General features: G+C 33.8%; 1 protein-coding gene across 1 annotated transcript; it reads right to left on the reverse strand.

The window, feature by feature from the left end:
* Nucleotides 1-116: 116 nt before the first annotated feature.
* Nucleotides 117-9,179, reverse strand: LOC141333769 (uncharacterized). The gene is made up of 10 exons (XM_073838895.1): nt 9,115-9,179; nt 8,537-8,658; nt 8,222-8,405; nt 7,074-7,218; nt 6,678-6,813; nt 4,351-4,462; nt 4,175-4,256; nt 2,038-2,146; nt 1,150-1,255; nt 117-998 (listed from the first exon to the last, which is right to left on the reverse strand). Exons 1-10 carry the CDS (start codon nt 9,146-9,148, stop codon nt 943-945), a joined length of 1,086 nt encoding a protein of 361 aa, XP_073694996.1. The 5' UTR covers nt 9,149-9,179; the 3' UTR covers nt 117-942.
* Between the last annotated feature and the right edge of the window lie 2,389 nt (nt 9,180-11,568).

The raw sequence follows: 11,568 nt of genomic DNA on the forward strand, positions 1-11,568 counted from the left end.
GTGATTATTTAAGAAATGTTTATAACAGAGCCATTTATCAACAAATGATGTTAGACACAATACATAACTTGATATGCGATGGAAATGATCATGTTATAAGAATTCACGGTCAGCAAACCCACATTTTAGATCACATTTATCTTATAATTTTATTGTCATCAATTATTACATATCCATATGATACTACAGACACTTTGCATAGCATGTCATTAAGTAAACAGTCAAGTTTAATTAAACCCCCCCTAATAAAAAATTATTGGTCACAATGTCGTAATTTAGTCATTTGATATAGCATTGATTCATTGTACAATTGCATATTGTAATGTAAAAATATGCTGTATTGTATATCAGATGATGTAGATTGTATTGCACATTGCTTAATATTCACACAGTATTACTGTGTATCCCTGATTTTTTTTAATCCTTTGAGAAGTGTGTGAGTATATAAATGCTAAAGATGGAAAATAAATCTGTCTAGTTGGAGAAAGTTGAACGTGTGTAAACATTGGTTCTCAGACAGTTACCAACAGGCACTTTTTTAATGCAGTAAATGCCTGTATTGTTATGGCACATTGGTTAGAGTAAAGAATAACTACATAAATAATAAAAATGATAGCACTTTACGATAAACAGAAAGTAAACTATATGCTTTAGGTTGCTTCAGACACGTTCTAAGTTTGACTTCAAGTTGATGTGGCAAGCAGCATTTAAAATATTTCATATGAGCTTGCATTGAATTTCTATTTTCCACAGGCAGCTTACCAAATAATACAATAATTCCTGATAAAACATTCAAAATCGTAATCACTGACATTCAAATCAGTCAAAATCACTAAATAACGTTTTGTTTGTTTCCGCTCCATATTTGACCCGCATGTGCTAGTTTAGATCTTGAGTATCAGCCAACATCTTCTCCAAGACCTTGAGAGACCTCTATTACTTTTACACACGCCTGATCTTGCGTACAGCCTTTGTTCTCCGGTTAACTTGGCTCATCTCTGAATAAAAAGAAAGAGACAAAAAAGCATCCTTAATATTTAAATATATACATTCATCATGCATTTCAAAATATGATTTAAGATAGTCAAGCTTTTAGTAAATCTGGCCCTCAATAAGTTTTGCCATCTTTCAAATGTTTTACAGACATACTTGCAAAATCCAGAGTGTAAGAGTCATTATTCACAGTGAAATTCATGGTTGCTTGGTTTTGTTTGTAACATTTCTCAATGTCAGCGCTTGAAACTGAACAACCACCCTGTTGGAAAACAATATCAAGATCAGCATCAATGATTTGAATCTCTCTGTGGCCATAAATACAGTAGTCAGTATCATGAATTAAAGGATAATGTACATTCAACCCATCTTTATTGCAAACTGAACCCTTACAGAGTGATCAGGACTGGTATTGTATCTCCATGAAGGGGTTTATATTACAGTAATTACCGGTTGGAGGTACACTATCCCGCTTATTACACAGCTACACTCTTAAAAATAAAGGTGCTTTAAAAGGTTCTTTACAGTGATGCCATAGAAGAACTATTTTTGGCTCCACAAAGAACCATTCAGTCAAAGGATCTTTAAAGAATCATCTCTTTCTTACCTTTATCTGAAGAAACTTTATTCGTCACAAAGAACCTTTTGTGAAACAGAAAGGTTCTTCAGATGTTAAAGGGTCTTTGTGGAACTATTTAGACAAAAAAGGTTCTTCTATGGCATCGTGAAGCACCTCTATTTTTAAGAGTGTATGAAGTATATATGTAATGGTCATAAAAAACTTGAGTTAAAACTTCCGTATACAGCATTTTATATATAATATTTGTGATTTGTTTTTATTGTGGATTATCTTAACTTAAAATTCAACTCAAATTGTTGTTTGCTCATTACAAAAGACAACCAAGCTGATTAAATCACTGATTAAAAAGTCAAAAAAGGTCTTGATAAACATAAACTGATAAACATAATAAATATACATTCAAAGTCCTCATAAACATGTTCATAAAAACATTGTGGATTTGTTAAAAAAAAAGACTGTTTTACCGCGTTCTTGAAGGTGTGCCAATTATTTGTCCCTTTGAACTGCCACTCTGGAGTATTATTTGTTGAAGGGTTCAACATGGTTTTTATTTGGGAGGTTATTCCACGTAATCTGTTCGGTGAACACATAAAACTGTTAGTAGTGTTGATTATGTGTGAAAAAACCTGGTCTCATGACGAAAACGTACCTTTGGAAACTTTTCCGTAATGCGCGAAATACGTATTAATAGGTACGTATCACTGCAGTTTCCAACAGAAATGAACACTAGAGGCGATAAAACAGTGACCACTTGTAATCGTTTTCATACAAAGTTATAATTACAGCTTCATATGTTTTGCTTTCCGAATGTAACAAGGTTGCTCGGTAGCTTAGCCAGCACGGAATTGGACTTAGGATGCAGAATCCTTGGGTACGAATCCCGTGAAAATGACTCACGATGAAAGAGCTGAAAGATGAGAGATCGAAAAACAAGCTAAAACGGCATGCTTGTGATTGTGTTTTTACGTCACATTCGCTTTTGTTCATACTATCCGGTAGGTAGGTGTAACTTAGTGCCGATGATACGTTATTTTAAAACGTCACGGAGAATAAGAGTCATAGCGCTACTCAACTGATTCAATGGAAGTCAGAACTGCAGTGACACGTACAAAACCAATGTCACAAAAAAAAACATACCATATGTAGGTTCATCTCTTTCCAGGGAAAAAAACAAACAGGTATGTTTTCGTCATGAGACCAAGTTGGAAAAAAACATAGAAGGACACCTAATGTATTTATCTAAAATAGACTAAATGGTGAAAAGTGGGCTTATATATATATATATATGCAGTATGTCATAAAAGTGAGTACACCCCTCACATTTCAGCAACCATTTTAGTATATCTTCAGGGACAATACTATAGAAATAAAACTTGGATATATTTTAGAGTTATCATGTTTGAAAACTGCTGTTCTGCCTAGTTTCTGGAGAAAAGGTATTATGTTCTGCTTGAGAATGTACAGTACATAATGGAATCAATGTTTCCCTCAATGAACTGCAGCTCCACAGTACCAGCAGCACTCATGCAGCCCCAGACCATGATGCAACCACCACCATGCTTGACTGTAGGCAAGACACAATTTTCTTGGTACTCTTCACCAAGGCATCGCCACACATGCTGGACACCATCTGAGCCAAACAACTTTATTTTATAGTCTCATCAGATCACAGGTCATGGTTCTAATAATTCATGCTCTTGGACAGGTTGTCTTCAGCAAACTGTTTTCAGGCTTTCTTGTGAGCCAGCTTCAAATGAGGCTTCCTTCTGGGATGACAGCTATGCAAACTGACTTGTTGCAGTGTGCAGCGTATGGTCTGAGCACTGACAAGCTGACCTTCTACTTCTGCAACTTTAGTAGTGGCAGCATTCATGCGTCTGTTTTTTGAAGCCAGGTTCTGCATCTGACGCACAGAATGAGTGCTCAACTTCGTTGATCGACCCTTGCAAGGCCTGTTCTGAAAACCACTGTATGACCCTGACCACTACAGTGTAACTCGGTTTCAGGGTGTTACTGGACCTCTAATAGCCTTGGCCATCTTTGTGGAGAGCAACAATTATAATTTTCAAATCCTCAGAGAGTTCTTTGCCATGAGATGCCATGTTGAACATCCAGTGGTCAGTATGAGAGAATTGTACCTAAAGCACCTAATTTTACCTGCTCTAATACAAGATACACAACTTTGTATGGTCCTGTCAAGCAGACAAAAACATTGAATAGGTGATGAATAGGACATGTTAAACAACATACTGCTGTAATCACTTAGGGTGTACTCACTTTTGTTGCCACCTATTTTGACAATAATTGCTGTATGTTGAGTTATTTTCAGAGGACAGTAAATCTATACTGCTATACAAGCTGCATATTGACTACTCTAAAATATATCCAGGTTTCATTTCTATAGTTTGTCCCTTGAGAAGATATACTAATATTGTTGCTGAAATGTAAGGGGTGTACTCACTTTTGTGAGATACTGTGTATATATATATATATATATATATATATATATATATATATATATATATATTTAACCTAAATTAGTTTTCATTTTCATAAGGCAGAGGCAAACATGAATCTCTTAAGTAAGCTCTTCATATTTACCCTCCTCCTTGAGATGGTACATATTTAGGGCGGCGTCTAACCCGTCTCTTACGTCCTGTAGATAAATTTCTCTGACACATTTCTGGAAACACAAACACATTTATGAATGTGACCTTTCCTGTTCCTGGAAAGGCATTTAAAGGAAACAGATGTGTGTGCAGGAATACGAAACAAACCTTTAAAGCTAATCTCATACTGGGTAGAGTCAATGGTAAATTTGACTGAGTCACGGTGGTTGTTTTGATATGCCGTCTCCAGCTGTGAGCTCTGAATTGGACTGGCTTTGCCCTATAGACACAGACGCAATTAAGAGATAGTCATTAAATATAACCAAACTCATTTATGCATAATATCACTTTCATATCCATATAATATTAAAGGGATAGTTCACCCAAAAATGAAAATTCTGTCATGAATTACTCACCCTCATGTCGTTCCAAACTGTAAGACCTTTGTTCATCTATGAAATTTTTGATGAAATCCAAAAGCTTTCATACTCTGCACAGAAAGCAATGCAACTGACATGTTCAAGGCCCAGAAAAGTTCATGCGACATCAGTGGTTTAACCATAATGTTATGAAGCAACAAGAATACACTTGTGCACAAAGAAAAGAAAAACACACATTAGAGAGAGTATCACGACACATGCGTGTGGTGCTGCTAGCATTCTGACGTAGAACCTGACATAGACTATAGAATACCCAAGACATGTCACTCATATAGTTTTGAATGGGGAAAAAGGCAACGTTCATCATAGCCGTAAAGCCCCGCCTTCTTAATGAGAGAGCCAATCGTTGATTAGTAAAGTCAGCATGTCACTGCAGCTGCCGTTAGAAGTTCCGGTTGCTAAAGTTTGTGCTCTAAGACGTGCATGCGCACTGACTCATCTTGCCTGAATAATAAGCGTTTTTTAACGCTATTGGAGCACAAGGAATCATATTTATGAGGCAGTTCTTGTCGGATTTCTTTGGTGATTTAAAATATGAAATTTAATCGTAAGCTTGGTTAACAGTTTTGGAGAATTTGATGTTTCCCCATTCAAAGAGATAGGAGCTGCACTTGCCTGCCCGAGAGGCGTTTCAAAGATGGCCGCCAAGTGACATGACTTGCCTTAAAGGGACTTTGATAGAACCCAGATGCACTGTGCCATGTTGAAGAAGAAATTTGTTGAGTAAAGATGTTATTTTTGTTTTTTCAAAACAAAAAGTATTCTCATAGCTTCATAAATTTAAGGTTAAACCACTGATGTCACATGGGCTATTTTAACAATGTTCCTATACCCTTCTGGGCCTTGAACATGGTACTTGTGTTACTGTCTACACTCTTAAACATAAAGATGGTTCACGATGCCATAGAAGACCCTTTTTTGTCTAAATGGTCCCATAAAGAACCTTTAAAATCTGAAGAACCTTTCTGTTTCACAAAAGGTTCTTTGTGGTGAAATAAGATTCTTCGGATTATAAAAAGGTAGGAAAGAGATGGTTCTTTAAAGAACCTTTGACTGAATGGTTCTTCTGTGGCATCGCTGTGAAGAACCTTTTGAAGCACCTTTATTTTTAAGAGTGTACGAGTCAGAAAGCTCTCAGATTTCATCAGAAATATCTTAATTTGTGTTCTAAAGATGAACGAAGGAATTACAGGTTTGTAACGACATGAAGGTGAGTAATTAATAAAAGTAAGTAAACAGATTCACCATTGATATGTGATAAAAGCAGCCCTTATCACATTTGTTTTCAGCTGCAGATACTCCTTCTATGTAAAAACAATTTAAACTTTTTCTCTGGAACTTTAGATTTTTTTATGCTTTTTATATTTATAGACTTTATTGCTTTTTTTGTTCCAAACTCAACTGAATATACCCAATATAAGTTATCCATAATAAAAACCCATCTGTTTCAGATCCATCATAAAATATGAATGAACAAATGGTGAAAAATATGGAAATATGTATTAGATTATGTATAGTTATGTATTACTCACTAGTTAGTAGTGCACAGAAAAAAATAATGTGGACCTTTGTGACCCTGGACAACAAAATTAAGATTTATACATCATCTGAATACTGAATAAATAAGCTTTAATGTATGGTTTGTTAGAATAGGACAATATTTGGCCGAGATACAACTATTTGAAAATCTGGAATCTGAGGGTGCAAAAAATAAAAATATTGAGAAAATCACCTTTGAAGTTGTCCAAATGAAGTTCTTAGCAATGCATATTACTAATCAAAAATTAAGTTTTATATATTTAAAAAATCTTCATGGAACATTATCTTTTCTTAATATCCTAATGATTTTTGGCAAAAATCAATAATTTTGACCCATACAATATATTTTTAGCTATTGGTACTTAATACTGGTTTTGTGGTCCAGAGTCATATTTCAAAGCCAAATTATGCCAGAAAAAAGATGTACTTATAGAGGACACATAAACTAATAGCTAACATTTAATCTTAGCAAAATAAAGCAGTCTGCTACTTTATGCCAAAATATATAAAACTCACCTTCTCTCCAAACTGATACCAGCTGTGGTCACCTCTGTAATACCATAGCCATTCTGTACCACTTGAGCTCATGCGCCGAACTTTAATATTTGTTTTCTTAAGAACTCTCATTTTAGAGAAATCAATTGAAATACCCCTATAATGTAAACGACAAAGAGAAAACATGTCATATAATTCCTTAGAAACTACAGTTCATGCATAATGTTTAAATTTATTGCTGAAATTATTCAATTATAAGCACAGAGTAACAGAGGATGCGTTTTATGGTATTTTATAGTCTACAGAATTGAAATGTGAGAAAATAATGATAGAATATTAATTTTTTGATAACTAATTCATCTTTAAAAAACCAAATGAATCTGGTATGTGCAAAGTAAATAATAAAATTGCACATACCCAGCTCGGGTGTTATAGATCTTGATTCCTTTAGTGTTTGGGAGTGAATATTGAGCTTCTAGAATGTGATCATTGGCAATGTTCTCCCAGCCACTTCCAATATTCAGCTGCCATTGGTAGGGGCCGTCAAATTCTTCATTAGTCTCTGTGTGATTTTAAAAAATGGTATAATGATTAGTGAGGCAGACTAATTGATTAACCAATCAAACATACAATATACTGTACATTTCAATGCAAGGGTGTAAAATATGAGTGATTGTAGGAGTAGTTCAGGAGTAGTTCACTTTTAGAACAAAAATGTACAGATAATGTACTCACCCCCTTGTCATCCAAGATGTTTATGTCTTTCTTTCTTTAGTCATAAAGAAATTATGTTTTTTGAGGAAAACATTTTAGGATTTCTCTCCATTTAACAGATTTCTATGGTGCCCCCGAATTTGAACTTCCAAAATGCAGTTTAAATGCAGCTTCAAAGGGCTCTAAAGGATCCCAGCCGAGGCAGAAGGGTCTTATCTAGCGAAATGATCGGTTATTTTCTAAAAACATTCACAGTTTATATACTTTTTAATCTCTACACAGAGTACAGAGCTAGACAAGACGAGCATTTGAGGTTAAAAAGCATATAAATTGTAATTGTTTTTAGAAAATAACTGATTGTTTTGCTAGATAAGACACTTCTTTCCTCGGCTGTGATCGTTTAGAGTCATGTGAAGTTGCATTTTGGAAGTTCAAACTTGGGGGCACCATAGAAGTCCATTATATAGAGAGAAATCCTGAAATGTTTTCCTCAAAAAACATAATTTCCGTACGACTGAAGAAAGAAAGGCATGAACATCTTGGATAACAAGGGGGTGAGTACATCTGTAAATTTTTGTTCTGAAAGTAAACTACTCCTTTAACTCCTTTTTATTCTTTTTTGATCATTTGATCATCAGTGTTCTCAAATGCAGTAATTAAATTAATTAAACTACTTTCTGATGTTTTTGAAAACTTGTTCTGTTATAAACTGTCATGAACGTAATTATAAATGTGGTATTTTGTTTTTGAAACAGAAAGAACTGAGGGAGAGAAATTAGTGTAAGAGAGAAGACTTGTTTTAATCGATATAGAATTTATCAATATACTTTTACACTCTTATCCACACATACCTGCAGATGCAGGTCTGCTTCTTCGTCTGCCTTGTTTTGATGATGAGCTCTGACTGTTGTGGTTGAGTCGACACCCGGCACCATATTTGCACGAACCATTCAGGAAGTCATTGCAAATGTGTTCATTCCTACACTTGTCCCCAAAACGGCACTTACCACGATTGTAATGCATACAGACATTCCGCTTAAACACAAAGCATCATAATTGATAAATAATGATTTATTTATTAAGCTGCATGCATTCACATTCAATAATGTGGCATTGAACAGCAAGTCTGTCATATGCTTTCCTTTGGAATATCTTAAGAGATGTACCTTGCTAGATGTTTGTGCAACTTCCTCATTGTCAGATCCAGATTCGCTGGCTGCCTCAGAATCCGTATCACTGTCACTGAAATCTGAGCAACTCTCACTAGTTTGTGGGTTGCTGCCTTCATCTAGGAAGAAACAAGTCCTCGTTATTATTATGAGAACAATGTGAATCAATATACAATTGATATACAATACTTAAATAATACCTATACAATTTTGACTAAGGGTGGAGTAACGTGGTATTTATTTATTTACAACAGGGCGCTCCCATTGTGACAACATACCCCACTGTCTATAAGACTAATAACTTTTTGTCAAATAACGTTATATGTTTTGACAAACATACCTCGTGAAATATTCACTTAAGTAAAACATTAGAAAAATACTATTTCGATAGGAGGATGACACATTAACTGAGAGAGTGCTAACCGAAACCACAGAAAACATGTAAGATCACCGCAAGACTTCAGATCGCTGAAAACACTTCCTTCTCTAGATTAAGTAGGCCTACAGACAACTTACACTGTGTTTTATGCTATTTTGTTCGTTTGATATCGCAATATAGTCTATATGAAACTCACCCGAATCCTCTTGATAGTTCGAAGCCATGTTCATAAACGACTATATTCTTTCAGTTTCATTTTCTCCTAACTGCATATGCTCCTGTGTACTATACAGGAGATATAAATTTTTATAATAACATTATTTCATAAGGCATTTAGTTAACAATAAACATATAAATAAATAAAAAGTACCTTTAAATTAAAAAATTCCAATAATACGGCAGAATAAATAATTTATTTACCAAGTAGCAATTAAAGCACTGGCGCCATCATTAGGACAGATCCCGTCAATTCAGGGTTTTTTTTTTAATCTGAGATAAACGTGACCCTGGACCACAAAACCAGTCATAAGGTTAAATTTGACAAAACTGAGATTTATACATCATATGAAAACTCAATAAATAAGCTTTCTATTGATGTATGGTTTGTTAGGATAGGACAATATTTGACTGAGATACATCTATTTGAAATCAGAAATCTGAGGATGCAAAAAAATCAAAAAGACTGAGAAAATCACCTTTAAAGTTGTCCAAATTAGGTTCTTAACAATGCATATTACAAATCAAAAATTACATTTTGATACATATTGCTACAAATATACCCCAGCAACTTAAGACTGGTTTTGTGGTCCAGGGTCACAAATGGGATTACAAGCGATATATCTGACCCTGGACCACAAAAACCAGTCTTAAGTAGCACGGGTATGTTTGTAGCAATAGCCCAAAATACATTGTATGGGTCAAAATTATCATTAGGATATTAAGTAAAGACCATGTTCCATTTTGTAAATGTCCTACATTAAAAATATGATTAGTAATACTGATGCAAAAAATGATTGATTCCACGTCAGATGAGTGGGGGTTAAAAAGGTTATAAATTTATTATCAAAGTTTTCAAAATACATATATTTTTGAGTATAAAAATAAATGCCACAATTAAAAGAATAGCAGCAGTAATAAGAATCACATTATTAATGACTGTTAATTCCATTATTTTAATTAAAAGGAATAAACATATTCATTCCCAATTCTAAGTTGTCAATAATTAAATAATTTGTCAATCTGATAAAATTCAGCCAAAACAAATATAGTCTAATTAGTCAAAATAGAAAATCAAAGTCGAATTAAAGATATAAGTCAAATTCAAAGCCAATTAGAGTCGGGTCAAATAAAATCTGAGAGAAGTAAGTCTAATAGAAATATTAGACTGTCTAGGTGCACCCACTATCAGAGTAAAAGATAGAGAGCGGAGAGAAAGAAGAAGTATAAAAGTGTGAAGTCTTCAAACTTTATTAAGAAGTACTTCTTGTTCTAAGAACATCGGTCTGTGTGTTGGAGTTGATGATAGATATGATAAAATATACGAAAATAACATAGCTACATAGCAACAGCATACAGTCTCATGTCATGTCTCAAAAGATCAGTCAGGGTAAAACTGTTTGGGCATTGAATATTCTCAAAAAGATGATATAGATATAATAATTCACAAGACATTAATAATACAGTTAATAATGCATAATCTTAGATATGAATATACAAATTCTTGTTAATTTCATAAAGTCGACACATGATGCATTGCTTAGAACTTCATTTGGCGATTTTCTCAGTATTTAGATTTTTTTTGCACCCTCAGATTCCAGATTTTTTAAATAGTTTACCTCAGCCAAATATTGTCCTATAACCATACATCAATGGAAAGCTTATTTATTCAATAATACAAACATAATAATAATAATTGAATAACCCTTATGACCGGTTTTGTGGTCCAGGGTCACATATTTCTATATTTTATAAATATTTTATAACATGTATAACATTTTCTGTAAAACAAATATACGCTGATGAAATGTTAAAAAGATGATGAAAGTAAATTAAATTATAATTATAATTGAGAGTATTACAGCATAATTTTTTGTTGACCACAATCACAAAATTGCATTTATATATTGTGTTGCACGTCTCAAGCATATCCTGAATAACATTATTAAACTGTCTCGTTCACTCTTAAAAATAAAGGTGCTTCACGATGCCATAGAAGAAGCTTTTTTGTCTAAATGGTTCCATAAAGAACCTTTAACATCTGGAGAACCTTTTTGTTTCACAAAAGGTTCTTTGTTACGAAAGAAGGTTCTTCAGATTATTAAAAAGGTCTTTAAAGAACCTTTGACTGAATAGTTCTTTGTGGAACCAAAAATGGTTCTTCTATGGCATCGCTGTGAAAAACCTTTTAAAGCACCTTTATTTTTATGAGTGTAGGAGAGAACTGGGAAAACTGTATTTTATATTTTTATACATTTTATTTAACAATAAATAATACTAATTTATATGACTATCATGGAAATACGGTCAAACCAATAAATAATTCAGACACCTTCAATATTTCTCACATCATCACAGTTTATTCGCTATAGTTTAGAAAATGGTAATAAAATATGACAAGAATTCAGAGTTAAACTGTGTCAGAACAAATTCT

Source organism: Garra rufa, chromosome 4 (assembly GCF_049309525.1).
Source record: "Garra rufa chromosome 4, GarRuf1.0, whole genome shotgun sequence".
Lineage (NCBI taxonomy): Eukaryota > Metazoa > Chordata > Actinopteri > Cypriniformes > Cyprinidae > Garra > Garra rufa.

Bases quoted from the DNA above. Each gene is read 5' to 3' on its own strand.
- LOC141333769 (XM_073838895.1), bottom strand. From the start codon at position 9,148: ATGAACATGGCTTCGAACTATCAAGAGGATTCGG. The intron at 8,659-9,114 runs GTGAGTTTCATA...GTTTCTTCCTAG, and splicing joins GAACTATCAAGAGGATTCGG to ATGAAGGCAGCAACCCACAA. The intron at 4,463-6,677 runs GTGAGTTTTATA...CTGTGTCTATAG, and splicing joins GGTATCAGTTTGGAGAGAAG to GGCAAAGCCAGTCCAATTCA.